General features: G+C 34.5%; 4 protein-coding genes and 1 long non-coding RNA gene across 9 annotated transcripts; 3 read left to right on the forward strand and 2 right to left on the reverse strand.

Annotated features, from left to right (window-relative positions):
- Nucleotides 1-764: 764 nt before the first annotated feature.
- On the reverse strand, nucleotides 765-2,248 carry LOC123198966 (transcription repressor MYB5-like). The gene is made up of 2 exons (XM_044613772.1): nucleotides 1,846-2,248; nucleotides 765-1,750 (listed from the first exon to the last, which is right to left on the reverse strand). The coding sequence occupies exons 1-2, from the start codon at nucleotides 2,175-2,177 to the stop codon at nucleotides 1,105-1,107; spliced, it is 978 nt and encodes a 325-aa protein (XP_044469707.1). The 5' UTR covers nucleotides 2,178-2,248; the 3' UTR covers nucleotides 765-1,104.
- On the forward strand, nucleotides 1,519-2,555 carry LOC123199020. Its single transcript, XR_006498166.1, has 2 exons — nucleotides 1,519-1,680; nucleotides 1,837-2,555. It is a non-coding gene; the product is annotated as an uncharacterized LOC123199020 (long non-coding RNA).
- Nucleotides 2,556-3,810: 1,255 nt separating this feature from the next.
- On the reverse strand, nucleotides 3,811-8,045 carry LOC123198975 (peptidyl-tRNA hydrolase, mitochondrial). 5 transcript variants are annotated; one of them, XM_044613785.1, is made up of 10 exons: nucleotides 7,886-8,038; nucleotides 7,622-7,661; nucleotides 6,872-7,061; nucleotides 6,704-6,791; nucleotides 6,549-6,616; nucleotides 5,945-5,995; nucleotides 5,775-5,848; nucleotides 4,619-4,677; nucleotides 4,402-4,478; nucleotides 3,811-4,233 (listed from the first exon to the last, which is right to left on the reverse strand). In XM_044613785.1, exons 3-10 carry the CDS (start codon nucleotides 6,974-6,976, stop codon nucleotides 4,102-4,104), a joined length of 654 nt encoding a protein of 217 aa, XP_044469720.1. In that variant the 5' UTR covers nucleotides 6,977-7,061; nucleotides 7,622-7,661; nucleotides 7,886-8,038; the 3' UTR covers nucleotides 3,811-4,101. The 5 variants fall into 5 exon arrangements, with proteins under 5 accessions (XP_044469720.1, XP_044469728.1, XP_044469714.1 ...); XM_044613793.1 differs by lacking the exon at nucleotides 7,622-7,661 and having other exon boundaries at nucleotides 6,704-6,788; nucleotides 7,886-8,045; XM_044613779.1 differs by lacking the exon at nucleotides 7,622-7,661 and having other exon boundaries at nucleotides 7,886-8,045.
- Nucleotides 8,046-10,896: 2,851 nt separating this feature from the next.
- Nucleotides 10,897-23,763, forward strand: LOC123208327 (importin-5). The gene is made up of 20 exons (XM_044625768.1): nucleotides 10,897-12,280; nucleotides 12,992-13,195; nucleotides 18,109-18,213; nucleotides 18,327-18,392; nucleotides 18,467-18,631; nucleotides 18,996-19,070; nucleotides 19,156-19,310; nucleotides 19,669-19,804; nucleotides 19,889-19,958; nucleotides 20,078-20,205; nucleotides 20,321-20,377; nucleotides 20,492-20,677; nucleotides 20,845-20,937; nucleotides 21,657-21,742; nucleotides 21,831-21,897; nucleotides 21,978-22,044; nucleotides 22,128-22,264; nucleotides 22,425-22,516; nucleotides 22,641-22,707; nucleotides 23,137-23,763. Exons 1-20 carry the CDS (start codon nucleotides 11,042-11,044, stop codon nucleotides 23,293-23,295), a joined length of 3,354 nt encoding a protein of 1,117 aa, XP_044481703.1. The 5' UTR covers nucleotides 10,897-11,041; the 3' UTR covers nucleotides 23,296-23,763.
- Nucleotides 23,764-26,224: 2,461 nt separating this feature from the next.
- On the forward strand, nucleotides 26,225-27,171 carry LOC123208950 (ethylene-responsive transcription factor ERN1). Its single transcript, XM_044626617.1, has one exon. The coding sequence runs from the start codon at nucleotides 26,296-26,298 to the stop codon at nucleotides 27,160-27,162; it is 867 nt and encodes a 288-aa protein (XP_044482552.1). The 5' UTR covers nucleotides 26,225-26,295; the 3' UTR covers nucleotides 27,163-27,171.
- The last annotated feature ends 696 nt before the right edge of the window (nucleotides 27,172-27,867 follow it).

A 27,867-nucleotide genomic window follows, 5' to 3' on the forward strand; every position in this document is an offset into this window, starting at 1 on the left:
GATTAGGTATATAAAAATCATTTTGCATGCTCAGAGGTTTGAACATACGGGTTATTAGCGAATCTCACATTCTTATAAAAATTTCAGTCACCACGGCTCGAAATTAGCTTTAGACATTTTATGAAGGAGACCTTTAGAATCATTACTTTTTTCTTTGAGTTCTAAATGTATCTTAAACGTCTGTCTTATACATATTAGACTCCTTGAACGCATATAATAACTTTTTCTTGTTCTAAATTTTGCGACAAATCAATATTTTAGCTTGTGCCGTCATAACTACACAAGACGTAAAAGCTTAATAACTAGATATATAAAGATTCAAAACTTCTCTCTCCCTGATGAACAAGTGTGAAACTGACCATGTTCATATAGATTATATTGAAGTATACTATATATAAGCTTACAAACATGATGTATTATATAATAAAATTACATACTAAATATGAATGCTGAGTAGAGGAGGACATGGCGAGCTTTACACATCTAAGGAATTCTCAATTGCAATATTTTATGCATATAGACTCATTGAATGCATATAATATCGTGTTCTTGTTCTAAATTTTCATCACAAGTACACAAGACGGAAAAACTTGAATATTGGTGGGTTTGATAACTATGTATATGTATCGGAATATTCAAAACTTTTTCTTCCAAACAAACAAGTGTGAAACTACTTCATATGCTTCATATTAAATTGCAAAAACAGTATCACATTTATCAAGCTCTAGTTCGCAAATTTGAATCTATATGGTTGAGCTGAGAAATGGAAACTGGAACCATTTTATATATATAGGCTTACAAACATGACATATTGGATTGATTATATAGTGAAATTACATTCAAACACACCTCTAGATTCATACAACATATTATCGTTCCACTTTTGCTTTTTTCTACAACATGAATATTTTTACAAATGCAACGGAGTTGCACTGAAAATGATTTCATCAAGAAGTGGAACACAAGCACAGAATCAACACATACATTAAAGAGAAAAGCAAACTCTATTATTCTCATAAACTAATTAACTTCAGTCTCAGTGGGAGCAGAAACTCTATCTGCTATTCAACACGGTCATTCACCATCCCCTTGTGCTTATTCTGGCTAAATGAACCCGCCATTATCGGAGGTTCCCAGCCCGAAAGCTGAGGTTGAAATCGAAACCAAAGGATCTGGAAGCTGTGCAGTGTTCCCTGTTGACTGATTGTGTTGTTGTTGTAATTGTAATGCTTGATGTTGTGCAGCAAATGCATCTTCATTTATCAATGAATTGAGAAACGAAGACAAAACATCGTCGCTACAATAATTTATATCCTCATCTTCTTCATTACGACGATGATGACCAGTGTTTCTTAATCCCGAAACCCTAGCTTCATCCTCACCATTCAGCAAACTTGTGTAGCCATGAGCAGTCTCGCGATGGAGTAGCTGAGAAGTGTTCATCATCATAAGGGCAGTATCATTATGATTATCTTCCAAATGCGAAGAAGAAAGGACGGGATTAGGATTAGGATTAGGATTAGGGTTAGGGTTTGTTTTGCGATTCGCTTTTGACGATGAAGAAGATGCCTTACGAGGATTCGCATCAGCGGACGAAGATTGATTTTGATGATCACTGTTATCACTCAATGGCTTGTGCGTTCTTGGATCTATCCCTTGGCTTATCAACTTTTTACTCAGGTGAGTGTTCCAGTAATTCTTTATTTCATTATCCGTTCGCCCCGGTATCCTCCCCGCTATCAACGACCACCTTCGAAACATAAAACAAAATTAGCCCATTAGACATTTTACATCCTTTAAAAAGAGAGCCTAAATTTGTTGTTATGGTTTTCTTAGTGTAATTACCGGTTGCCTAGAAGGCGATGGAGGCGGAGGATAAGATCTTCTTCATCGGGGGCGATCTGGCCGCGCTTGACGGAGGGGCGGAGGTAGTTCATCCATCGGAGACGGCAACTCTTTCCACATCGGAGGAGGCCAGCACGCTTGGGGAGGGTTCTCCAGCGGCCTTCGCCTTCTTTCTTGATGTAGTTGGAGAGAAGCTCGTCTTCTTCAGGCGTCCATGGCCCTCTCTTTAACCCTACCTTGCTGCAACACGGAGTTTTAGTGGTGGTGCTTGTGGTGGAGTTAGCCGCAGCTGCAGCCGCTGATGCTGATGCTGACGTGGACGGGTTCCTCATGTTTAGCCTCTTCGAAGATTTAGGATTGGATCGATAGATGGATCTTGACCTGGAGTGGAGTTTGAGTTTCAGTTGCGTAGTGTTTGAGGGGATGATGGAATCTGATTGGTGGCTTTATCTTTTTCTTTTTGTTAATTTTATTTGTTTTTATTTTATTAATGTTTTTGTTTCCATTTTCGACTTCTGCTGCCCTGTGGTAATGAATTTGGGACAACCCTTCACGCGTTTTTTGGAGCGTGGCTGAACGCTCTGATGACGTGGAATGTGAAAAGTGTGGGGAGAATTTATAAGGTATGTTGACACTTATCTAATCTCTTGTAGAGATTTGGACATTACCAACGAAATTACAAGATTGAAAAATTAATAATTTTTACATTATTTTTTATTATTTTTTATTATCTCTAGGATACCAATTAGAAAAAAATAATAATAAAAGCTCTTTAATTAGAAGGAGTTTTCTCAATGGTATGTGATTTTTTTTAATATTTAAAATTTTGCATTTTGAATAACTTATAAAGTTATTTAATTTAATTAAAATAATCATTTTTAAGAAATTGTACAAAAATAATATCCTCAATTTAGTGTGATTTCTTATTGCATTAATACAATTATCAAACGGAGAGTGCGTATGGGTGCTGTATTATTTAGAAAGGAGAATGCAACATGGGTGGCTAAGATTGGGACCCATGGACACCTGGCAAGAAATAAAAGGAGAGTGGCTACACCACAATGGCAGCGAATAAAAACTCAAGCGGTAAAATGTCTGAAGTAGCTCTCTCTACCACCTACTTCATCACGAGGGCCTGTACGCCACCAAAATACCTACTTCATGTTCCTCTACTTAAATCTCCCTCTTTTTTCTTCTAAATTGTTGGTGTGATATTATTAATAATTCACTTAAAATTAAGAATAATGTTACACTTATCAATTTTTATGTATATAAATAAATAAATATATTTTATTTATAATTTAAAATTATTTAATTAATTAATAATATATATCAAATATATATATTTATTTTTATATTAAAATTAGATATTATAAATTAATAATCTTGATATTACCGATAATTATAATTAGACATAGAGGTAAATATAATCATTTAATATTGTTATTTGTAGTATGATTCTATAATTATGGCAGGGGGAGACGAGGTTATATTGAACCATACCAATTACCACCACCAAGAGTTTTCCTTGAGAAAACTGTTTCATTAATGGATCAAACAAACATGGGCTTATAAAGGTGGATTCATGCTGAGCTTAAATTTGAGTTTGTTCAAATCCGACTTAGTTTAAGAAAGTCAAAGTCAATCGTATGCTTGAGCTTAAAAAAATTTTACAAAATCAAACTCTAGTTTGATTTGAGTTAATTTAATATTATAGTAAAATTAAATTTATTTAACAAATTTAATCTTTTTTTAAATAAAAGAAAACAAAAAGAAATTGAAATGCTGGAAGAAATGAAAAGATAAAGTCTATTTATAATGAGAAGAGTCAATAGTTGATATTAACCACACCAAAGATTTTTGTAAACTATTAAAAAAAACCCATCTTATATATATTGAAAACTCCCGTAAAATAAAATAAGTTTTAATAATTTAAAGAGGACATATGATTTATAGGGGCATTTTCAAAAAATCTGGGCATATCTCATGATAAACAATTTCACAAGGGGTGAACAAAACAATCCCCTCGTTCTATTTCTTACTATACACGGGTTTTTCCTTTGACTTCATTGCATGGGTTTCAAATAAGAATTGTTGGGTAGGAAACCCAGTAGTACTATGATTCAATTAAATATTTGATTAACAGCACATCATATTACACAACAAAGTTAACTAAATTCTGTAACTACGTTCATTGATGTTGTCCAGAAACTCTCTTGCTCTCTCTTCCTGTGATAACCAGAGAGTACCTGATATTCAAGTCTGCAAAGTTTGTAACCTTATATGCTTGTATTTCTGTTGTGTGTTGAAATGTCTTGCACTCTCTGTCAACCCTTTAGATAAAAGGAGCTTCAATACTTCAACTCCTTCTGGTAAAGCAGCATCAATCTTGACAAAGAAAAAACCAAACATCATTATTCAATGAACTAATAACCTTGTGACTACTCGATAGAAAGCATCCCATGCCTGACTCAATGAAGAGTTGACCATCTGTTGTGAAAATAGATCTTCAAATAAACCGGAAAAAAGGATTAAGATTGGGGTGAGTAAACTCACTCGATCTCGAGCTACTGCATTGAATTTCTGAAGCAAAAAAGCTTTAGGATCCATTTGACCAGGAGGGCTCCCAATACCTAACAAGAGAATCAAAATAACCTATTTATTTATTAATTATTTAAAAGAGAATTAACTTTTATGTCCGGTCATATACATATGTTGTATGTACATGTATCTATCTACATGACTAAATATACAATTCAGAGCATAAACTAACCAATCCTTAGTCGAGCAAACTCTCGATTCCCTCGAAAATGGTAAATCACACTCTTCAGCCTAGTCCAATGAGAAAAAATAAATAAATAAGATGAAGGCAGCAAGTGTTTTGAAAAGCAATTCTACATAACACACAAAATTTTACCAAAAAAAAAAGAGAGCTTTATGTACAAGTCCCACAAACTAACAAAGCCTGTAACAGAAGACATGTTATCCTTCAATATAAAGCAGTATGCCTGCATGTTCTGATGGTAAACCCTCTTAAGGTGCAACATACTCAGTGCCTGAAGCTCAGCACCATGTAATTATAACTCGATACATACACACAAACTCAATTAAATGTATGAACCCCTCCAACTAAATTGCAGATTATCAATAAAATGAAAATTCATCAGAAAATTCAACATAGAACACATATAAACCGAAAGATTCCCATATTCATAAGAATTTTAAAAACAGTAGCAGAACTAATTCCAAAGGATGAAAATAGAGGCTGACTGCCTAACCAAGACAAAGGCATAAAACTGGATTCACAATCACAATGATTTTCTTCTTTGACATAGACAAACTCTAATGTTGCAGTTAAGGTTGCATAGGCACAAGAATTCACTCAGTGGCATTCTCCAATTTCATATTATATAAAGGCCTAAATAGAAGTTTGAATGTGTAGTCTCAAGTTGCACATGGAAAGCAGTTAGGCAAGAACAAATCCCCAGTCCCTGGTCATGCAACCAACCACTATCTAGATGCACCTTTTTTGAGGAACCAAGCATGAACTTCAGTGATGCAGGACCACAATGACTATTCAGACCATCACTAACCTTTGCACTAACCAAAAACTAGACAGAACAGACCTACAGCCAATGTCAAAGGCCTGAAAGACCTCAAAAGGGGCAGCTTCTGACAAATAGCCTGAATTAATCCAACTCAATATTACTCTAGTGCAACTATGCTCACTTCTTTATTTCTTTCAATTTTTCTTTCTTTATCTTTTTTCTTGTTCTGCTAGAGCAGTCATGCATTATTGCATTTAGCACAACAAGCTGCCTCTTTCTCAACATACAGCATTTTCAATGAATAAGAAGGGAATATAATTAATCTTATTATGTGCACAAAGTTTTCCTAGAATTAAGAACGTAAGGCTTCTCTAGACAAACCCGTTGTGCCTCCCATGACCTCCAGCGTTGTGAAGTCGAAGCACTCCACAAGGTAAGTTCATGTCGTCATGAAACTACAACAGGAAACATTAATCAAAAAAGCAAATTCAAATTGATGTCAATTATCCAAACCTAATACAGAAATAATTACCAAGTAAAAGTAAAATTACCACAATCACACGATTAAGAGGTAACTTATAATAAGCTGCAAGTGGCCCTATCTGCAATTGAAAGAAGAGAATAGAGTCAATACATAATACTACATTCATATTTTATATGTTGTCATACAGTCTCACTAAGACAACCAAGAACTATCCTAGTAATCATAAAACTTCTCAAATTTATTCCTAGTACAAAAACTTAAAAAAATAAAAACAAAAACAGAATTATTACATTTGCATAAACGAAAGTCTATTAGCAATTTCAATGTAGAAATCTCTGAACAATTGCCTGCTTTTCCAGAGATGGGGTATCAGAATGGGAATTGGGATGCATATGTTCACGCAAACTAGATAGAAACTTTTGAAGGCAGCCATGCTAATAAAAACATAAATATGTTTGAATTAGGAACATTTCCATCTGTTGACTGCGGTATGTATACAGCTATATGCAACACAACAGAACTATTTGAAATTTTGTAATATCAAAGATATAAAAAAGTTCTGATATTATGCCTGCAATTCTCTCCTTACCTTATGTAGAAGATTCCAAGAAACACAAAACCCATAGATTTAGCATTTTAAATATACTAAAGGACATGTCTCAATAACTTACAGATTCACCACTCAAATTCATATAAGTTTGAGGCTTTGCAAGGAGCACAGGGGCATCACCAACAAAACCTGGAATATTATATCATTCATTAACTTCACACGATACACCAAATAGACCATCAGTGAAAAAAATTAAGTGAAGTAAATGAAAATGACCTTGTCCAAAAATAGCTTTGCAATGAACTGTGTTCATACAAATCCCTTCTGATTCAGCGAATGCATCAGCCATCTCAAACCCCACCTGCTATAGAAGGTAACCTTAGTATTACAATCATATTCAACTATAGCTTTATGACATCAAATAAAGATGCATTCTTACTATACATTGTGCCTAGTCCCTCGATATTTATCTCCAGGATTACCCAAGCCTACAAAGAGCCATGGCCGTGTGACACCAGTGCAGAAGCAACGCCTTGAAAACCTGAGCATCTCTCCTTATGTCCTCCTTTCTACTTCGTTGCAGCACAAAATCCCACCAATAATGCTTTTCCAACGGTCACCAAATTTCCTCTGCCTACAATGACAATTTGGCATAATGTTAGACACACAGCAACAAAAATCTCAAGTACCCAATCAACCCACTGCTTAAAGTACTCCACAAATACTTTTTCCCCTTTACCATTTTAGAACATCAATTGAATCCAACAAACCATTCCCCCCATTCGTAACATCTGCATTTAAACACCTTTTAATTTCACAAACCATCATTAGCATTTCTAAATGTTAACCAACCAATCTTAAAACCCCTCCATTTCTGAACTCGACGAGGCACAAGGCTATTCGCAACCGAAAAAGAAACTAGTCTCAACACCTATTTTCTAAGTCTACCCACTGCAAAAAATTCGAAAACTAGATGTTTATTCCAGAGATACTCATAATCACAACATGAAATGAATATATTAAAGCTTAAACATATAGAAAATACAATAAAAACCAGAAAATATAATAATAAATAAATTTATAACATGGAAAACTAGCTAAACAAGTGTAAAGATTTTTTTAATGCAAATAAACAACCATTTAAAAAAGAGTACATTAAAGTAGCACTATTGTGAACAAAGAAAGAGGTCTCACCGGGGAAATGGGATCGGAATTTGGGTTTCCTTTAATATTCCTTTTCATAACAAAAAATAAATAAATAAACGTTTCAATTGAACTCAAAAGCAAATGTTTCACTGCGGCATTTCGTCGAACAGATAAACGCTTAACTGAATTCAAATTACCCATCAACTTAAACTTCGTATTAAGTTAAAAAAAAATTATTAACGAACTAAAAATAGAGTAAAAGAATATGCGTTTCACAAAGAGTTAAAAGAGATTGAGCACCGGTGAACATACAAATTTGTTCTGCTTTGAGCTGTACTCGAATACTGATCTGCAGCAAGTATTCAGAATAAAGAAGTACACGGCACCGTTCGGCTGACACTGAAATGGACAAAATTCATTTTTAATTTTCAATGTAAATATAATTTACCTCCCCTCTGGTTTGGTTACATAAAACACCCCCATCATCGAGTACCATCGTTCAAATTAAACGGTGGACCTAGACTGTAGATGGATAATGGGCCGGGTCATGACAATTTTGGAACGGCCCATATCAGCTCGACATAAAAAAAAAAAAAAGGATTGTATTAAGCTTGTAAGTTCAATGAATTGTACCTTTAGATCTGAGATAAGGCCTGTGAATCGGTCCGACACAACCCAACACTACTAAGTTATTTTAAAAAAAATTTTATTAATTGGTTTGAATGGGCATCTCTATCTCGATATATAGGCAGTCTAAAATAATTAAAAAATTAATTTTATTTAATTAAAAAATAAAAAAAACTTTATTTTTTGGATAGATCTACAAAAGGCCATAAGCCAACTTGTTTAGGAATCAGGATCCATTAGAGTACAATTTGTAAGCCCTAAATGGTTTCTCAAGTTTTAAGATTTTATTGGGTCAACCCAACATAAAAATTTCTTCACTTTGTCGATCACTTGGGTGAATTTTACATGCACTCGTAGCATATTTGAGTATAAAAGAGGATCATTGTTGGGTATGAGAATGTTTTAAAGGTTACGACGGTAAACTCCTTTGTTTGTAAAAAATTAAGGTTTTGTTAAAATGTTAGAGATTAAACAATTAAATTAGATAGACAACACTTGGGGATTGTTTACAAAATTGGTTCCTTTTAACGGATTACTTTTATTATTGAATTCTTTTTTTTATCAAATTACAAAATATTTGTATTCTACAAAAATATTAATATAAAAATACTCAACAGCCCAGCATTTTTAAAACCACCGACCACCGCACACGCCCATCCAGCCACCACCCAAAAGGACACGGTTGAAAATTAGAAAATAAGCGCGGCTAGCCGCAATTGTGTTTTTCAGTGAAGACGCGTGGCGGCTGGATAATGATTCAAATTAACCTCTCAATATTTTGCACGTTCAGCCACGTTGTAAGTTTACCCAATTACCCTTTTGAGTTGATTTTTGTTCAAATAGTAAAGGGGGTTTAACAATAATCCCAGTTAATAAATACACGTAAAACGTATTATTCGTGATTTTATATTATTTATATATTAAATATATTTAAAAAAAAATTTTAATTTAAAACATATTAAATATGCTTTTATATTTTTTTTGTGTTAACGAATTATATATCATTTTTTTTTAATTTTCAAGTAAAATTCAAATATAAAATTGTCTTTTTTATTTTTAATTATTTATAAAAATGATATTCCTATTTTATAAAAAACTAATAGCATTTTTTTTTAAATTCTCATCCTTAATTTTGTATTACCTTACTTTATGGTTTATACAAAGATTCACTTTTATATGAAGTTTAAAATCTAAGTTAATTAATATATTTGTTTTGCCCAACTAATTAATATGTTATTTATTATACAAATAATTTAATTATGTATTATGTTATATTAGGTTTGATAATTAATTAAATATTTTATATTTGAATTGTTATATTAATTTTTAATAAGAGTTTATGAAAAATATTATAATTATTATAATATTGTTATATGGCCAAAGGACTATTTCATCCTCGAGTTTTAATACATTGTTAAAGTCACACCCACAGGATTTGAAAAATCTGAAGTCTCATTCATGAGCTAACTTCTGTTAAAAAAAGTAAAGATAAAATTATCATTTTATTAATTATATTAAAATAATATAAAATTCATTTATTCCCTCCCTCCCACAGTTTTAAAAACTAACAATTTTACTATTATCCAGAGTTTTCTAACTTTTAAAAGTAACATTCCCCCCTCCCTCAAGACCTAGGGATTATTTTCCAAACATTCTCTGGTCACCATCTTTCGCAATCGAAAACAACGCTTTAACCCACTACTCGTCGACCAACAGATCTTCACTCTCCGATAGAAGAAAAGGCAACGAAGAATCGTTAATTTGTTTGAATCGATGAAATCTTCATCGATTCCAGGCGAATCAACGAAGATAAGCATTTTTGTTGATTGTTCTGGAATCGAGGAAGACCCTTGTCTCCGTCAATTCATCTAGAATCGATGAAGTAGACGAAGATGAGTATTCATTGATTCTTCTGGAATTAACAAAAATGAGCTTTCGATGCATCATCTGGAAGCTTCAAAAGGTGGTCGATGAGATGATGGGTTGAAGCTTTTTCTCCGATGAGTGGAGATGGTGGTCGGAGAGCCTCTAGAAAATAAACCCTAGGTTTTGGAGGGAAGAGAATGTTATTTTTAAAAGTTAGAAAACTTTAAACATGAGTAAATTTGTAAGTTTTAAATTTGTGGAGAGAAAACATAATGAATTTTATATTATTTTAATATAATTAATAAAATTACGATTTTACTTTTATTTTTTTAAACAAAAGTTAGTCCATGAGTGAGATTTCGAGTTTTTCAAATCCTGTGGATGTGACTTTAAAAATACACTAAAACTTGGGGGTGAAATAGTCCATCGGCCTTACTATATTTTTATAAATATATTATTGACGATGTATCGTATTAAATTTATATATATATGTTTTATACTTTTTTATATGTGAATTTTAAGAACATTTTTTATAAACATATCTTTTATTATTTGATATATTATATTTATATAATTCGCATATCTTTTTTTTTTTCTGACTGTTTTCGTATTTATTATTTAAGATAATACTAATTAATTAATATATATATTTTTTAAAATAAAATAACACAAAAGCTATGATTTATTTATATTTAAATGAGGCCGGACCATCCCTAGAAATTTTATTTTTTACATTTCCCTCCAAAAACCCAAAAAGAAACCCAACCTTAATCATTAAATTATTTAACATTACAACTAATCACGCTTTTACCCCCCTATTGAACCCCACTTCCACTCCCAAACAACAATACATTTTCACTCTTAAAATTCCCCCAGTCCAATCTCTTACGCGCTTCCTCCAACACCTTCCAGGGAGACGACTTGCCCGACTTCACTGCACCCCAATCCTCACTCAAAACCCTAACTCTCGCCGCCATGGCCTCCGAATCATCTCACCTTAACCGCCATCAGCAGCAACAGCTCGCCGTCATTCTCGGCCCTGACTCCGCCCCCTTCGAAACCCTTATCTCTCATCTCATGTCCGCCTCCAACGAACAACGATCCCAGGCTGAACTTATATTCAACCTTTGTAAACAACACGATCCCGATGCCCTCACCCTCAAGCTCGCCCAACTCCTCCAACTCTCCCCACACCCCGAGGCCCGTGCCATGGCCGCCGTCCTCCTCCGTAAGCTGCTCACCCGCGATGACGCGTTTCTCTGGCCTCGCCTCTCTCTCTCTACTCAGTCATCTCTTAAATCGATTCTGTTAGCTTCTGTCCAATCGGAGAATGCTAAATCCATATCTAAGAAGCTATGCGATACAGTTTCGGAGCTCGCCTCTAATATTCTCCCCGATAACGGATGGCCCGAACTGTTGCCGTTTATGTTCACGTGTGTGTCGAGTGACAATTTTAAGTTGCAAGAATCGGCGTTTTTGATCTTAGCTCAGTTGAGTCAATACATCGGTGACACGTTGATTCCTCATATTAAACATCTCCACGCCGTGTTTTTAAACTGTTTAATGAACTCCGTTAACTTTGATGTCAAGATCGCCGCGTTGAACGCTGTTATCAATTTCATACAGTGCTTGACGAGCTCCTCTGATCGGGACCGGTTCCAGGACCTGTTACCATCTATGATGAGGACGTTGACGGAGGCTTTGAACAACGGAAATGAAGCTACAGCGCAGGAGGCTTTGGAGTTGTTGATTGAATTAGCGGGGACCGAGCCCCGATTTTTGCGGAGACAGTTAGTGGATGTGGTCGGGTCCATGTTGCAAATAGCGGAGGCGGAGAGTTTAGAGGAAGGAACACGTCATCTGGCGATTGAGTTCGTGATTACGCTTGCAGAGGCGCGTGAGCGCGCCCCAGGGATGATGAGGAAGTTACCGCAGTTTATTAGTAGGTTGTTCGCGATTTTGATGAGGATGTTGTTGGATATTGAGGATGATCCAGCGTGGCACACAGCAGAGACAGAGGACGAGGATGCTGGTGAGACGAGTAACTACTGTGTGGGACAGGAGTGTTTGGATAGGTTGGCGATTGCTTTGGGAGGGAACACTATAGTTCCGGTAGCCTCTGAGCAGTTACCTGCTTATTTAGCTGCCCCAGAGTGGCAGAAGCACCATGCTGCATTGATTGCACTTGCACAGATTGCCGAGGGTTGTGCAAAGGTATAATGATTTTTGTTTTGGAAAGTTATTTGTTTATTAAGGTCCTGAATTTAATTGTGATAATGTGATAGAAAGTAAGGTAACTTGAAGTAATGTTTACTGGTGTGTTGTTACATGTTGTAATGATATTACTGTAATTTAATTTTGTGAAAGTATGCTTTCATCTCATTTTGTAAATTTTAACAAATCTTTTTGACTTTAACATGAGATACTGTGGTGATAAAGTATTTGAGGGGGTTTGTGATTTAATTGTGTTAATTTGATAGAAATTTTGTTAAGCATAAGTAATGTATACTTGTAGTGACAATAATGTTGCTTTTTAGAGATGTTATGCAATTTGTGGAATAATTTGAGCTGTCTTTGGTGGTAGTTGTATTCAGTGTTAGTCTTCTTATATTTAAATGTCTTTTTGTCTGAAGTTGAATTATGGCAAATGGAGTGTTTAGTAGAAATGATCAGGTGTTTGGGTTATTTGCTTGATTCCTGTTTTTATGAGAGTCAGGATATACTGATTCAATGACGGTATATTTGTCTTGGCCTTTATGAATCATTTGTTCACAAAATTATTTCTAAGTGTGCCATTGTTATGTCCGTTTACTTCTTGGGGTTTACTATTCCAAGTTCGGATTGATAGTTTCTTATTGATGGATGGGAAAAATTACATTTTTTATAATGCTATTGGTGATTTGTAATTTTATTTTATTTTTGCAGATCATGGTGAAAAACTTAGAGCAAGTATTGTCAATGGTTTTGAACTCATTTCATGATCCCCATCCCCGTGTGAGATGGGCAGCTATTAATGCAATTGGGCAATTGTCAACGGATTTGGGTCCAGATTTGCAAAACCAATTCCATCAAAGGGTTATCCCTGCTCTAGGTGGCTCTATGGATGATTTCCAGAATCCCAGAGTACAGGTTAGTTAGAGCTACAGGCTTTATGTGCTTTTGTGCATAATTGATTTTTTTTTATTGAACTGGAAATGTCTTCTCGGGTGCATCACATTGATTTGGCAGTTCTGTTCACCACAACTTTGGTGGTGATCTTGCAATATGAACCATTATTCTCAGTCACATTGTGTAAGTTAGGCGAATGTATGAGTGAGTTCCTTGAAGCAAAACAATTGGAAACTCTCATTCACTGAAACTGATATTGCCTGAATGGTAAAGATATCCTTGTGTTCTTAGTACAATCTATATTGAAAAATGTAAATGATGCATTTGTTTCAAGGTTGCATCTACTTACAAATACGTGGATTGTCTTTTCTTTTACTGTTTTAGTGTACTCAATAATGTCGTTCTCTTTTTTCTTTTCTTATTTTTGGCCAGACCTCCTATATCTTCATTACTGGACAGTGCTCCCTGTAGTTTTAAATGAAATATGGAAACTACTACAATAGGTTACTACAAACATCTGGTCGTCAGAAATAATTTTTGATAAATTTTGGACTTAAAGGATGGCCATGGAAGTTTTTGGGTATGCTTAACTGAAGTCATTAATAGAAATTGGTACATGGGATATTTAATGAGTACATTGTTTTAGTTTATTAAAATTGTATTTTCTACTCTTGTGAAGTGTCTTTCATAAGAATTCTTTTATCCTGGATTGTGAAATAAGGTTGTTGCTGTGGAAGTTCCTGAATCTATTAATAAATCTCTCAGGACTTCAATGTTTCTTGGGATGCATTTGTATCACTTAAGTTTTGGATAAATTAGGTGAGAATAATGGGTGATAAGTTAAAAATTAAATTAGAGTAAGATGATAGTAAATTATTTGTTCTTTTCTTTTTGTTTTATGTTAACTTGAAAAAAAATCCATACTGTTTATAGATTTTGTCAATAAGTAAATGGTATACTGGATTTTTCTATTTGTTGTTCATTATCCTCAGAACCTTTAGTGAGGGGGTAAGGATGTAGTAGATATTGAACTCAAATGAGTTGGACAGGGGTTTGGAGATTTTTATTTTTGGCCTTATATACTTGATTATGAATGTTCAGTTTTTGCTTTACAGATCCAGAATTTATAGTTGTCTGAAATTGGTGTAGCTACTCTCTAATTTGATACTTGAGTTAGCCTTTTTTTCATAAGCCTATCTCTCTCTATTTGAAATTAAAAAAATGTTGGGTAACTTCTTTTGCTACTACTTTTTTGTCATGCATTTGCTTATAACCATTGATAGTACAATGCATATACTTCTCATATTAATGGCAATCTCTCATATATTTTGGCAATTCATATTGTTGAGAAGCAATGAACGGTTTTTGGTTTTTTCCATTTATTTCATATTTTTATTGCTACAATGCTAGCTAATATATAATGTTCTCCTAGATAGATAATTACCAACTAGGATAAGTCTATATCAAAAACTAAACGAAGGATAAGAAAAATTCTAGCTAATAAGATAGATCTTAAATAGATAATTGATATTATCTATGAAAAATCTAATTTAATAACTTGGAACTCCTATACTTCCCCCAAAACTGGTGCAAAATATCCACCATTCCCAGCTTAGACATTAAATTATCAAAACTTTGTCTATGTAGCCCTTTGGTCAGAATATTAATTGTCTGTTGAATAGTAGGCAAGTAAACAACACACAAAAGTTTCTCTTCTATCTTCTCTTTGATGGAATGTGATCGATTTCCACATGGTTGGTTTTGGCATGATGCACTAGGTTATGTGGTTGTCACAGTAGAGCTTCATAGGTTCCTCTCCTTTCATGTCAAGTTCTACCATACGCCTTTTCAGCCACATTTACTCACATATACCCTGTGTCGTTGCCTGAAATTCAGTCTCTTTGTTGCTCCTAGTTGCCACAATATGTTTCTTCCTCCTCCAGTCTACCAGATTCCCCCAAACAAAGGTGCAATAGCCAGAGGTTGACCTTCTATCTTTTATTGATCTTGCTTAGTCAAAATCTGTGAATGCTTCAATCTGTCGGTTGGTGTTTTCCCCGAAAAGAGTCCTTACCTAGAGTCATTTTTGGGTATTGCAAAATTCGATTCACAAACTTCAAATGCTTCTCATGTGGATTATGCATGTGTTGGCTTACAACACTCACAACAAAGCCAATATCTAGCCTTGTGTGAGATAAATAAATTAGTCTACCAACCAATCTCTAGTATCCTATCTTGTCCACGGGTGTATCTCCACTGTCCAGGTCAATTAGTAAGTTAGAATTCATAGAAGTTTCACTAGGTTTATAGCTCAACGTCCGAGTCTCATGTAGCAAATCTAGGATATATTCCCTTTGTCAAACTGCAATGCCTCTTTTACATTTAGCAACTTCCATCCCAAGAAATGTTTTAGATGCTCAAGGTCCTTTATCTCAAAATCCATGGCAATCGCCTTCTTCACCTACTTCATTTCCTCTAGATTATCTCCTATTAGAATTATAGCATCCACAAATACTATTAAAATAGTGGTTTTACCATTCATATGCTTAAAAAAGAGAATATGATTAGCCAGCCCTTGAGTAAAGCCATAGCTTCTAACTACTTTGGTGAACTTCTCAAACCATTCTCTAGGTGATTACTTTAAGTCATATAAAGATTTCTTCAATTTACATGTTTGACTACCAAGGTTATTTCCCTCAAATCCTGTGGGTAAGCTCATGTACACCTCCTCTGCTAAGTCACCAATTAAAAAGTATTCTTAACATTTGGTTGTTGCAAAGTTCAGTCCAGGTTTGCAGCTAGGGGCAACAACACTCTCCATTGGCAATCTTAACTTTAAGGTTTTCATAAAATGCACTGTAAGAAATAAACACCCCCAAGTTACCTGACACATGGTCAGAGTCTCCTGAATCTATTACCCAAGATGTTGTTGATCTAGAATTAACATGTAGGGTTGTATGGGCATTATCAGTTTTTGCAATAGAACAGGAACCAGTGACATTATGATTGGCTTGGTTGATCAGTTCATATAAATGGTCTAGTTGTTCTTTAGAAAATGGTACTGGTTTTGAGTTAATTAGGTATGGCAATGGTATACACTCTTCAACACTAGCATGAAAGTATACTTGCTTCAACACCAGTGTGAAATCTCTTTGCCTGTCTTTTGGTTTTGCGGTCCCACGCAGCTTCCAACAGGTTGCTCTGGTGTGGTTTGGACAACTACAATGATTATAGCAGGCCTTACTCTCTCCTCATACTTCTTTGATCATTAGTAGTATAGGTCTCTAACCCTTTAGACACCAAGGCAGAGGATTCTGATTCTGGAAGGGTATTTGAACCACTGAGTTCTCTCTGCCTTGCCATCATCACCCTTTGTTTGCTTTCCTCTCTCCTTACCTCAACAAAAACTTCTCTAATGGACAGTAAAGTCTTCTCAGCTAACATTCTTAGTTCCTTGTCTAACTTGTCAAGGAATTCAATTACTCTTTCTTTCTCAACCATCTTGACAAACTTCACACTATCCTATGGACAGTTCCATTCTGCATCACAAAACAAGTCTAGCTCCTATCATAACTTAGTCAAAATACCATAATACTAAGTGGCTGACACAACACCTTGTCTTGTTTGTTGATATTTTTATTTCAACTCAAAAACTTGAGCAATTTTACCTAGATCAGAGTAGGTATCCCTGGCAACATCCCATATATCCTTTGTTGTCGGAAAGATGGGGTACAATTGACTGATATTTGCCTCCATTGAATTGGTCAGCCAAGACATGACTGTACTGTTTTATGCCTCTTGTTTTGGATAGGTTGGATCATCCTCATTCAGTGCCTTTGTTACACCAGTTAAAACACCCATCTTTCCTCGCCCACGAGCAATCAACTTCATTGATTGAGACCATGATAGTTCTTATGATTCAGTTTATGGACTGTTATCTGAATTGCATTTTGATCAATTTTCAACCTTGAACCATAGCCTAAGGTTACTGAACCTCATTTTGTTCAGAGAAAGCCTTAGACGGTGAAGGTACTTCACCAGTAGCAGGATCAGTAGTGGGATCCCTAGGACCAGTTATCGTGGCTGTTTATACCATCTTTTTATTCGAGACCAATTAGGAAACCTGACACTGATACCATAAAAGCTGTGAAAACTTACTGATTTTTATTCCCTTTATTTAGTATTTTCATTGCTACACTGCTAGCTAATTATAGAGCTCTTCTAGATAAATAATTACCATCTAGGATAAGTCTCTCTCTCTCTCTCTCTATATATATATATATATTTATATATCAAAAGATAAGATGAATTCTATCTAATAAGATTGATTTTAAATAGATAATAAATATTATCTATGAAAAATCTAATATGATAACTCAGAACTCCTACAGTAGATAACAAATTGTGTCATATTAGGAAAAGAGTAAATCTAGTGTTTAATACCTTATGAAAAATATTTCAAGATATGGTTATATAGAACTCTCTATTGAAGCTGAGTTGATCAAATATATTTCAGGTCAGTGGATTGGTATATAATGCCCTTGCAGGTGCTTATGATACAGAATTTTTCATTCTTAACGTATTGGAAAAAGACCTTTTGTACTCATAAAGCATGAAAACTGGTTTGGAATTTGTATTGAGTTTGTAAGCAATTTAGTCAAAAGCCTTCAATTATAGGAAACCAAAATTCTGCTAGATTTAGTTCTTGCAATGAAAACTCACTGAATTATAGCTTGTGTTGTATATCCTTATCTGGCTTTCTGTTGCTGTGTATTGTTCTGCTTTCGGACTCAAGAGAACCTCTGATGCATTTACTATATACTTTATTGTTTCTTCGTCTGGTGAAACATACAGTTCTGTTTCAACAAAGTATCGAAATGATTTTAGATGATTGCATAAATGTTTAACTTCTAGTATAATTTGTGCATCAACAGGCACATGCTGCTTCAGCAGTGCTCAACTTCAGTGAGAACTGCACTCCGGAAATCTTAACACCCTACTTGGATGGCATCGTGAGCAAATTGCTTGTTCTTCTGCAGGTATACTGATAATTCAATTAACAGAAATTTACTATGCAAAGGTTATCATTAGAAATTTGAATGAGGTGACATTTTTCTGGAAATTGCTAAATATCTCATTTGTAATATGGCAGAATGGAAAACAAATGGTGCAAGAGGGAGCCTTAACTGCTTTAGCATCTGTTGCAGACTCGTCTCAGGTATTCTATAATTCTGATCTGGTTAGTGGTTAGTTATTATGGATGCCCCTCTCTGACAAAATGTGTTTTTGTAGGAGCACTTCCAAAAGTACTATGATGCTGTTATGCCTTACCTGAAAGCTATTTTGATCAATGCAACTGACAAGTCTAATCGTATGCTCCGTGCCAAATCCATGGAGTGCATTAGTTTAGTGGGAATGGCTGTTGGAAAGGAGAAGTTTAGGGATGATGCTAAGCAGGTACATATAGCATTGTGCTTAAAGTCCTTCCAGATCAATTTTTGCCTCTGAAGCCCTATTCTCATGTGGAGATTATGAATCATTAAGCCCTTTTGTTCCATCACAATGGATCATTGATGACTTGAAAGATTTTTAAGGATATTCCAAATAATTTGATACTTGAACCTATATCCATCCATTAAAAGAGCTAGATCTCTGTAATGTGTAAGAGCTAGATCTCTGTTATGTGTCACACTTTTCCGATGGTGGTTTGGTGAAATTTAAAATGACCTTATCATGAGTTTCTTTTTGCTTGGATTCTTTGTTTCATATCAACATTTCCTGATAGTAGATTTGACCTACATCTATGCCTGATTTGTGCTAGGTTATGGAAGTGCTTATGTCATTGCAAGGATCTCAAATGGAGGCAGATGATCCAACAACAAGTTACATGCTACAAGTATGTTTTACCACCGAAAATGTGCAGAAAGTATCATAATATCTAGTCATTTTCTCATATGATAACTAGTTTATATATGTTGTAGGCATGGGCCAGACTCTGCAAATGTTTAGGACAAGACTTCCTTCCTTATATGAGCGTTGTTATGCCACCTTTGCTTCAGTCGGCTCAGCTTAAGCCAGATGTAACCATTACATCTGCAGATTCTGACAATGAAATTGAGGACTCTGATGATGAAAGGTATTTCCTTCCAGAAGTTCATCCAGTATTTTCTGTCAGTGCTAGGACACTTTTGCATATGATGTACATGTGCTTTTACAAAATAACTTTATTTTACCTGAACTTAAATATTTAAATGTTTGCCATTTTTATTTTTCTATTTTTTGCATTAATTATTTTGACATTTTGTCCCCCCTTATGTATTCTCTTCATTGTATCTCTTCCCCTCTTGCATACGCCTGGACAAATGTAAATGAGTGCAAGAGTTTCTAAGTTCTTTTGTTGCTTGTCTGGAACCACATGGTGACATATAGTGGTAGCATGGTTGTTTTGCATGCTGTTTTATGACACCTTGCTAATATTTCTTTATCTATTACAGTATGGAGACCATCACTCTCGGGGACAAAAGAATAGGTATTAAAACAAGTGTTTTGGAGGAAAAAGCCACAGCTTGTAACATGCTATGTTGCTATGCTGATGAGTTGAAGGAAGGATTTTTTCCATGGATTGATCAGGTCTGTCCAGGTGCATTGCTATGTTTGTTTCTTTTTTAACTTTTCAATAATTTTCTTTTAACATAAGGATGCAAATGTGGTCAGGTTGCTCCAACTTTAGTCCCTCTTCTTAAATTTTATTTCCACGAAGAAGTTAGAAAAGCAGCTGTATCAGGTACTGATTGGCTATAAATATTGATGCATTAGGTGCATATTCTTTCATGTTTTTCTTCTACATGTTATGGGATATTTGCTATTGTCCTGACTGAGAACTTCTGAATTTTTTTTTTCAAGCAATGCCGGAGTTGCTACGCTCTGCAAAATTAGCTGTGGAGAAAGGCCTAGCACAAGGACGTAATGAGTCCTATGTTAAGCAATTGTCAGACTATATCATTCCAGCACTTGTGGAAGCATTACATAAGGTCTTTCATGTTCATTTTTGTTTGAACTTACTTTTCATACCTTAAATATGGTTTCAATCATCTATATACTGTTTATTTAGGGTGTGAAAAGTGCTTGAATTACAATTTTGTGCAGGAACCAGATACAGAGATTGTTGCAAGCATGTTAGACTCATTGAATGAATGCATACAGGTTTGTCATATTTGTAACAGTGTAAAATAATTACCAAGCGGATGTTCTAATTGCCTCATGCTATATTTCATATAAAATTTCTCATTGATTTTGCTAATATCATATTTCTTTTAGATCTCTGGACCACTTCTGGATGAAGGCCAGGTCAGATCCATTGTGGATGAGATAAAGCAGGTTATTACAGCCAGCTCAAGTAGAAAAAGAGAGAGAGCAGAGAGGGCCAAAGCTGAAGACTTTGATGCTGAGGAGTCAGAGTTGATTAAAGAGGAAAATGAACAAGAGGAAGAAGTTTTTGACCAAGTTAGTACCATCAACAAGTACCATCTATAAATAGGCATAAAAGCACATTGACAATAGAGCTAATGTTTGGCTATCTGGCTGTTATTTTTCTCTTTTTATTTTCATTATATTTATCTGTTGATCCATAAAATCTAATGTCTTCTGTCTAAATGATTATTTTTTGCCAGGTCGGTGAAATTTTAGGAACTTTGATCAAAACATTTAAAGCCAATTTCTTGCCTTTCTTCGATGAGATATCTACGTATTTGACACCTATGTGGGTAAGTTATGCCATAATAGCATAGCTTTATTTTGTATTTGGTTTCTTTTATCTGAATTTTTTCTTCACTTGCTTCTCTTCTTCGTACTTATCTGTTGAGGTACAACCAAAGTGCTTATATTATGTTTTCTGAACCTTGTTTGAACAGCTGACTGTAGCTAGAATGTTTACAGTGTCTCTATTCTGAAATTTGGGTCTATGAAATTGAGAAATTCATTGGAGATGTTAGGAGAGTGTATCAAAGGGAAAAGGCACAGAGAGTGGGAAAAGATAAATGAGAAGAAAGACTAGGTTCAGGAAGGGAGGAAAACCTGTAAAATGAGAGCTACTCTCTTCAACAAAATAAATCCAATTGAAATTGCTCACTCTTCGAAGAATTCATATTAGTGCCTTTTTATCTATGAACTGACTCTCCAATAATTTGATTCCATTAAAACAACTCTCAAATTGCATTTGGTTGATCAAAAGTGGTAAAAGGACGGGAAATGAGGCACTGGTTCCAGAGGACATCTTATCAAATAATTTCTGTGCGTAGTTATGTTTGTCTCGATTAATTCACATTTTGTTTGGTTCTATTAATTCACACTTTTTGAAGTCAGATATCATTTAAGAATTGCTTTAGGACGGAATATGGAATTGTTTTAATGTGTTTCTATTGAATTGCTTGAGGTTTTTTGATTTAGTGAATATATTCTATTGCTCGTATGATACTTAAAACAGGGTAAAGACAAGACACCTGAAGAAAGAAGAATTGCAATTTGCATCTTTGATGATGTTGCTGAGCAGTGTCGTGAGGCCGCTCTCAAGTAATTCTCTTTACCATCTTTTACTTTTTTGTAATTACAATCTTTAAGATCACTGATTGAATATGATTATGCGAATGTGGTGGGACAGATATTATGATACATTTCTTCCTTTCTTGTTGGAGGCATGCAATGATGAGAACCCAGATGTTAGACAGGTATGCATGCATAAACAATTCTGTAATTGATATGGTTTAGGTTTGTTGTTTTCCTTATCCCTGTTTCTTCTGTTTCTTAGGCAGCTGTGTATGGTCTTGGTGTCTGTGCGGAGTTTGGTGCATCTGCATTTAAACCTCTTGTTGGAGGTATACCGCTTGCATAACTTACAAACAAGTTGATCTGTTCACATGTATGCCATATTGACATTAATAAGTGACTTTTGTTCCAGAGGCTTTATCAAGGCTAAATGTTGTTATAAGGCATCCTAATGCTTTGCTATCTGAGAATGTGATGGCATATGATAATGCTGTTTCTGCATTGGGAAAAATATGCCAGTTTCATCGTGACAGTATTGATGCAGCTCAGGTACTTGATATCTATTTCCTTTTATGATTCATTAGTTAGTTGATGGCATGATTGTGTAAGAAGTTCCGACTATCAGTAATTGTACTTCCAATAGCAACCTTTAGTAACTTTTTGCTAGTTTTTTTTATGGCCAGAAATTAACAATTTTCATGGGTGATAGGTTATTCCTGCATGGTTAAACTGTTTGCCAATAAAAGGTGACTTGATTGAGGCCAAAGTTGTTCATGACCAACTTTGTTCAATGGTAGAGAGGTAAGGACTGCATTTATGCTTGTTTTGCACCTTTTGCTCTTATTTTTTGCCCACGTTTTTTTTTTTTTATCAACACTTTTGTCATGCATCATTCATTGTGTATTGTCTTTTTTAATCTATACAGGTCAGATGGGGATCTTCTGGGCCCCAATCATCAGTATCTTCCTAAAATAGTTGCGGTATTTGCTGAGGTTAGTTTTTGCTTTATGACTTGGCACTTCAAATTGTTCAATTGGATTTGAATATATTATTATATTACAATGAATGCTGTGTAAGAGTGAAATTTTTTTTTTTAATTCTAGGCCCTGTCATATTTTAAATTGTTTGGTTTTGATGATAATGCACATCTTATGAGATCCGAATACACCTATTTAGATTTAAATATTTGAGGTGAATATTTTCTAAATCTACCCCTTATAGATTGATGTCATATAGTATTGATTTATAACCTGCTGTTTGGACAAATGACTGGCATGAATCTTTGTTGTACTCCATATGAGATTTTTGTTGCATTGTTGTGGGTACTACTTTTTGTGGCTTGCACCAACGAATAAACACTATCCTAAGGTTATATTCTCAAAGAAATATTAAAGTCAGTAACTGCCTCACTTTTTATTCAGGTTCTATGTGGTAAAGATCTAGCAACTGAACAAACCGCAAGCCGAATGGTGAATCTGCTGAGACAGCTTCAGCAGACTTTGCCACCAGCTACCTTGGCCTCAACATGGTCATCCTTGCAGCCCCAACAACAGCTTGCTTTGCAATCAATCCTCTCATAACAGAACCTTTGGAAGCATTTAGCATGTAGCTGGTTTCAGAAAAAAAAAAAACTCAAAATCCAGCATCGCCTTGCCTGGCATGTGTTTGTTGAAAGTATATTTATTACCCATTCTTTTTCCATAAGGTGGTTATCCTCAACAGTTGTGTTTGCATGATGTTTGGCAGCAACACAGCAACAGGTTGAGCTAGAAAGTCAAGTCGACAATTGAATGAATTGAATTTTTAGTCTGGTTGTAGAATGTGTAAATTACAAGTGTTAAATCTATGATCGGAGATCGAGTTTGGAAGAAAAAGGATGTATTTATGGCTTTGTTAAGGGTTTTGTGGAGAGGGTTGTCTTGTGGGTAAGGCAATTCCTATAGCAGTTTTGATCCTATTGTGATTGTTCTCTGAAAAATTCTAGACATACATACCAATTTGTGATTGTGATTATATTTAAACTGAAATTTTGGGTGGTGATTCTTTGATTTCCTTTGCAAATTGCATCTCTCACTTTTGTTTTATCACTAGTTTAGAAGTGTGATATGTTATGGTGTATTATTTATTGACTTGAGATAGAGAGTAATGTTCCACATTGGAAGTATTATTTTGAATCTGTTGTCCCATTTTCTTAGTACAAAATTTGAGATGTATTGAAACTACTTGTATGAATTGCGAAGACGGTGATATTTTGTTTTTAGCCATTATTTGTGTCAACATGAAGACCGTTTTAATGTTTGAATACTAATGCGTTACTATCCCAAAGGCAGGCCAGAGCAGTGACAAAATTGTAATACTTTACTAAATCCAAATTAACCATTAGCTATATGAGACTGACTGCAAGAAAGATGCCGACAGGGGAGTTTTCCTGTATTCACTAAAATATTAAACTTCACCATCCTTGGATTTTATGGTGCCTAATGTGAAAATTGGTTTGGAAAAGCATTAATTTTGAGAATGAGAGAAAAACCATATTTAGTTTCTTAAAGCAAATTAAATTTGTTTAAAGATGATTAAGTAATTTTAATTTTGTACAAGACAATATATAAATACAGCTATTTGTATTTATTTTGAATACATAAATTAGTAGTATTTGATATGTATTATCATATAATTGAATTATTTTAAATTAAAGATTAGATAACACTCAATCACGTGATAATATCTATAAGTGTATCTATTTATGTATTCAAAATACTCACGCATAATATTATTTTTCAAATATCACTATTAAATAAAGTTTTATTTATAACATTCAATTCCCACAAAAAAAATTCAAACCAAGATGATTACATCTCTCCAAGGAACTCTTCAACAACAACAGTTGCCATACATACAAATTTATGAGTTGAAAGAAAGGGTCAAGTCATGTGTTCCGCCCAAATTATGATAAACTAACAATCCCCTATCCTTTACGTTTAAAAAGTTCAAGTTTTCTGACGTTCTCTTTCATTAATGAATTCCCATATTTTCAGTTTAAATTATTGGTTTGTTCTTTGTTAGCATAATAACAAAAATGGTCTCACCAGTTCATACAAATTTCATATACCATTATGTTTTTATTTTTATTGAAATCATAAAAATACTATTGTCGTCAAAATTACAACTCTTCCTCGATTCGATATCATTCAACAATTCTTTTTGTTATAATCAAGGATTTTTTTTGGAAGATAACTTAAATAACAAATAAGTGAGATTTCAATCATGAGAATAAAATAATTGTCTTACCCTTTCACACAACTGTCTTACCTTTCCATATAACGATTTTTATTAAAAAAAGTAGATCACATGTGAACAAATAGATTTTTCAAACTTAAATATGAAAATTTGTTATTTCATCCAAGTTTAGATGGGAAATAGTAATTTGGCCTTGAAAAATTTTAATTCCTCATAGTTAGTTAAAGATTATAAATAAGTTTGAAGTTTTCTAAGTATTTTTTATAGTAATAAAACTATATGTATAACTTTATATATAGTATTATCTTTCTCTAATTTAAAATTATTTAATTATATTATGATATATTATTATTTATATAAAAAATTACGCACAATTTTTGTACACACAATACTACTCTTTTTATGGTGACTTCAGTTTAAAATATATACTTAAATTTTTTAAAATAAGACTTAATTACAGTTTTATTAATGTTTAATTAACACTAATCCATATCAAATGTTTGACTAGAAGCTTCATTTTTAATTAAATAGAACAAACAGGGCCCATATGAGTGAGGCAAGTAGGCCCATTTCTGATGGAGCTTGGACAGGATAAACCCATGAGCTCATGAGATTCTCCATAAATAAATAAAATATTAAATGAAAACAACATTTATCTTTAAAAAAAATAAAATTCCAACCACTCTAAAAAGTGAGAATTTGTAATGTTGTGTGAATAGAGATTCCACCCAAGAAAGCATCCTCCATGAGATTCCCTTTAGACTAGCATTTGTTTTAACCTTAAAACTTAACCCACTTCATCTTCAACCTAACTTCTCCAAGTGTCATCCCTCCATTAATTTTGCTTCTTGTTTCCTTTGACCAAGTGATCAAGAAGAGGCCAGCAACTCACCCTCCATCCAATACCCCTTTGATGTTTACAACTCAAAGGGTTGACTCGTGCCTGCCCCCCAATTTTGGAGATGGCTTGCATGTTTTCTTATTGGGGTCTCTTTCGTAATTTTGAAAATTCTTAGGTGGAAAATGTTTATTTTATTATAATGAATCATATTCATGGTTAGATACAGGAGAGAAAAAATAAAATTTTTAAGATTTTTTTTTTTTTTTTGAGATATAATTACTCAAGGAAGCATGATTGAGTCTTATCTCAAAGCTTTGAGAAATCGGTCAGCTTCAAATGGAACAAAACTCAATGACATGATGCCAAATAACAAACAGACGAGCAACCCACTAATAGAACAAACATTTTAGACTTTCAAACTTCATTCTCTTCAACTATATATTAACTCCTTTCTCAGCTCTTTTCCTCAGTGAATTCTCAACTTCTTCTGTGAGCATTTTCAATGGGACACCATCTCCAAAGTCAGCACAAAGGTGTCTCATCTTCAGCCAAAAAACAAACGAAATTCAAAGAGAGAGCATCATCAAACACCACAGCAAAGACTTGCAAAAAAAGCAAGTTTGTTGGGGTGAGGCAAAGGCCTTCTGGGAAATGGGTGGCTGAGATTAAAGACACAACCCAGAAGATTAGAATGTGGCTCGGTACATTTGAGACTGCTGAAGAAGCAGCAAGAGCTTACGATGAAGCTGCCTGCCTTCTCCGTGGATCCAATACGAGAACCAACTTTGCCACTCCTGTTTTTACCAATTCCAACCTCTCTTTAAAGATCAGAAACCTGCTTAATCACAAAAAGAGCCTCAAACAAAGCCCCCCCGCACAATCCACCACGGTTACCAACACAAAAGCTAGCATTAAACCAAGTACTATAGTTAGTACTAATAGTAGTATTGTGAGTGATAGTATAAACAATGACAGTTTTCTTTATAATGGCATGAAGCAAGATGGCCTTGTGTTTGAAGATGCATACAAGCCTGATTTGAGCAGCTGTATCGCAGAACTTGAACCGAGTACTTCTCATTTTGATCATTCATGGCCATTCCCAACTGGGTTTGATCCGGTTCCATTTGCTCCACAAGGAGGGTTCCAATTGCCTAAACATAATGGTTTGTTTCCAGAATATCCAGCTGATATAGAGTTATCAGAATTCGAACGGATGAAGGTAGAAAGACAGATTTCAGCATCTCTATATGCAATGAATGGAGTGAACGACTACTTGGAAAATGCATTTGATTATCAAAGTCAAGCTGTATGGGATCTCCCCTCAGTGGCACAAACCTCACTCTTTTTTTCTCAATGTCATGAGTTTTGAATGCACAGAATTAGGAATCTATAGGCATTTATATGATGATGAATGAAATGAATGAGCATCTTGAGAATGTACTATGTTCTTAGTGAGGTAATGAAAACGATTGAATGCATAAAAATAGAAAATAGATAGTTGATATAGAGAGATTGTATACTTTTAGTGATGCCTTAAAAAAACCCATAGCTATGATAAACTCTCAGGTCTTGAGCTTTTGGACATGGCTATACTAAAATAATCAACAACAGAAAATTAAAATAATAAAGCATAAACCTCTCTTAACAGACTAGAAGATTGGGAATAATCCTGATGAAACAAGAAAAAAAAATTGCATATTGTACGCAGGCAATTATAGAATATTCCTAATCACCTACCTTATTGTAATGCAAAAGGAAATTTTGCTAAGTAGAAGCACTACAATGCAGAAGGGGGGACCCTACAATGAAGCACCTTCAGATTAGCCTTTTCATCTTGGTACTTCTTGAGCCCCTTTGATAGCTATGTATACAATCAGAAATCCCTTTTAAGCCGCTAATCTGCTTCTTAAGCTGATCGATTGAAATGCAGGCATCTGCACGTGAGTTTTCCTTGTTTGCAAGAGCTTTTGAGGTTTATTGGAATTAGCAACCTCCAGGCCTATTTCTTTAAGCATAGATCTAACACTTTACTGTTCCCTCTCTTTTTTGCACAGTATTTTTATGAACCTCGGTT

Source organism: Mangifera indica, chromosome 2 (assembly GCF_011075055.1).
Source record: "Mangifera indica cultivar Alphonso chromosome 2, CATAS_Mindica_2.1, whole genome shotgun sequence".
Taxonomy (NCBI): Eukaryota; Viridiplantae; Streptophyta; class Magnoliopsida; order Sapindales; family Anacardiaceae; genus Mangifera; species Mangifera indica.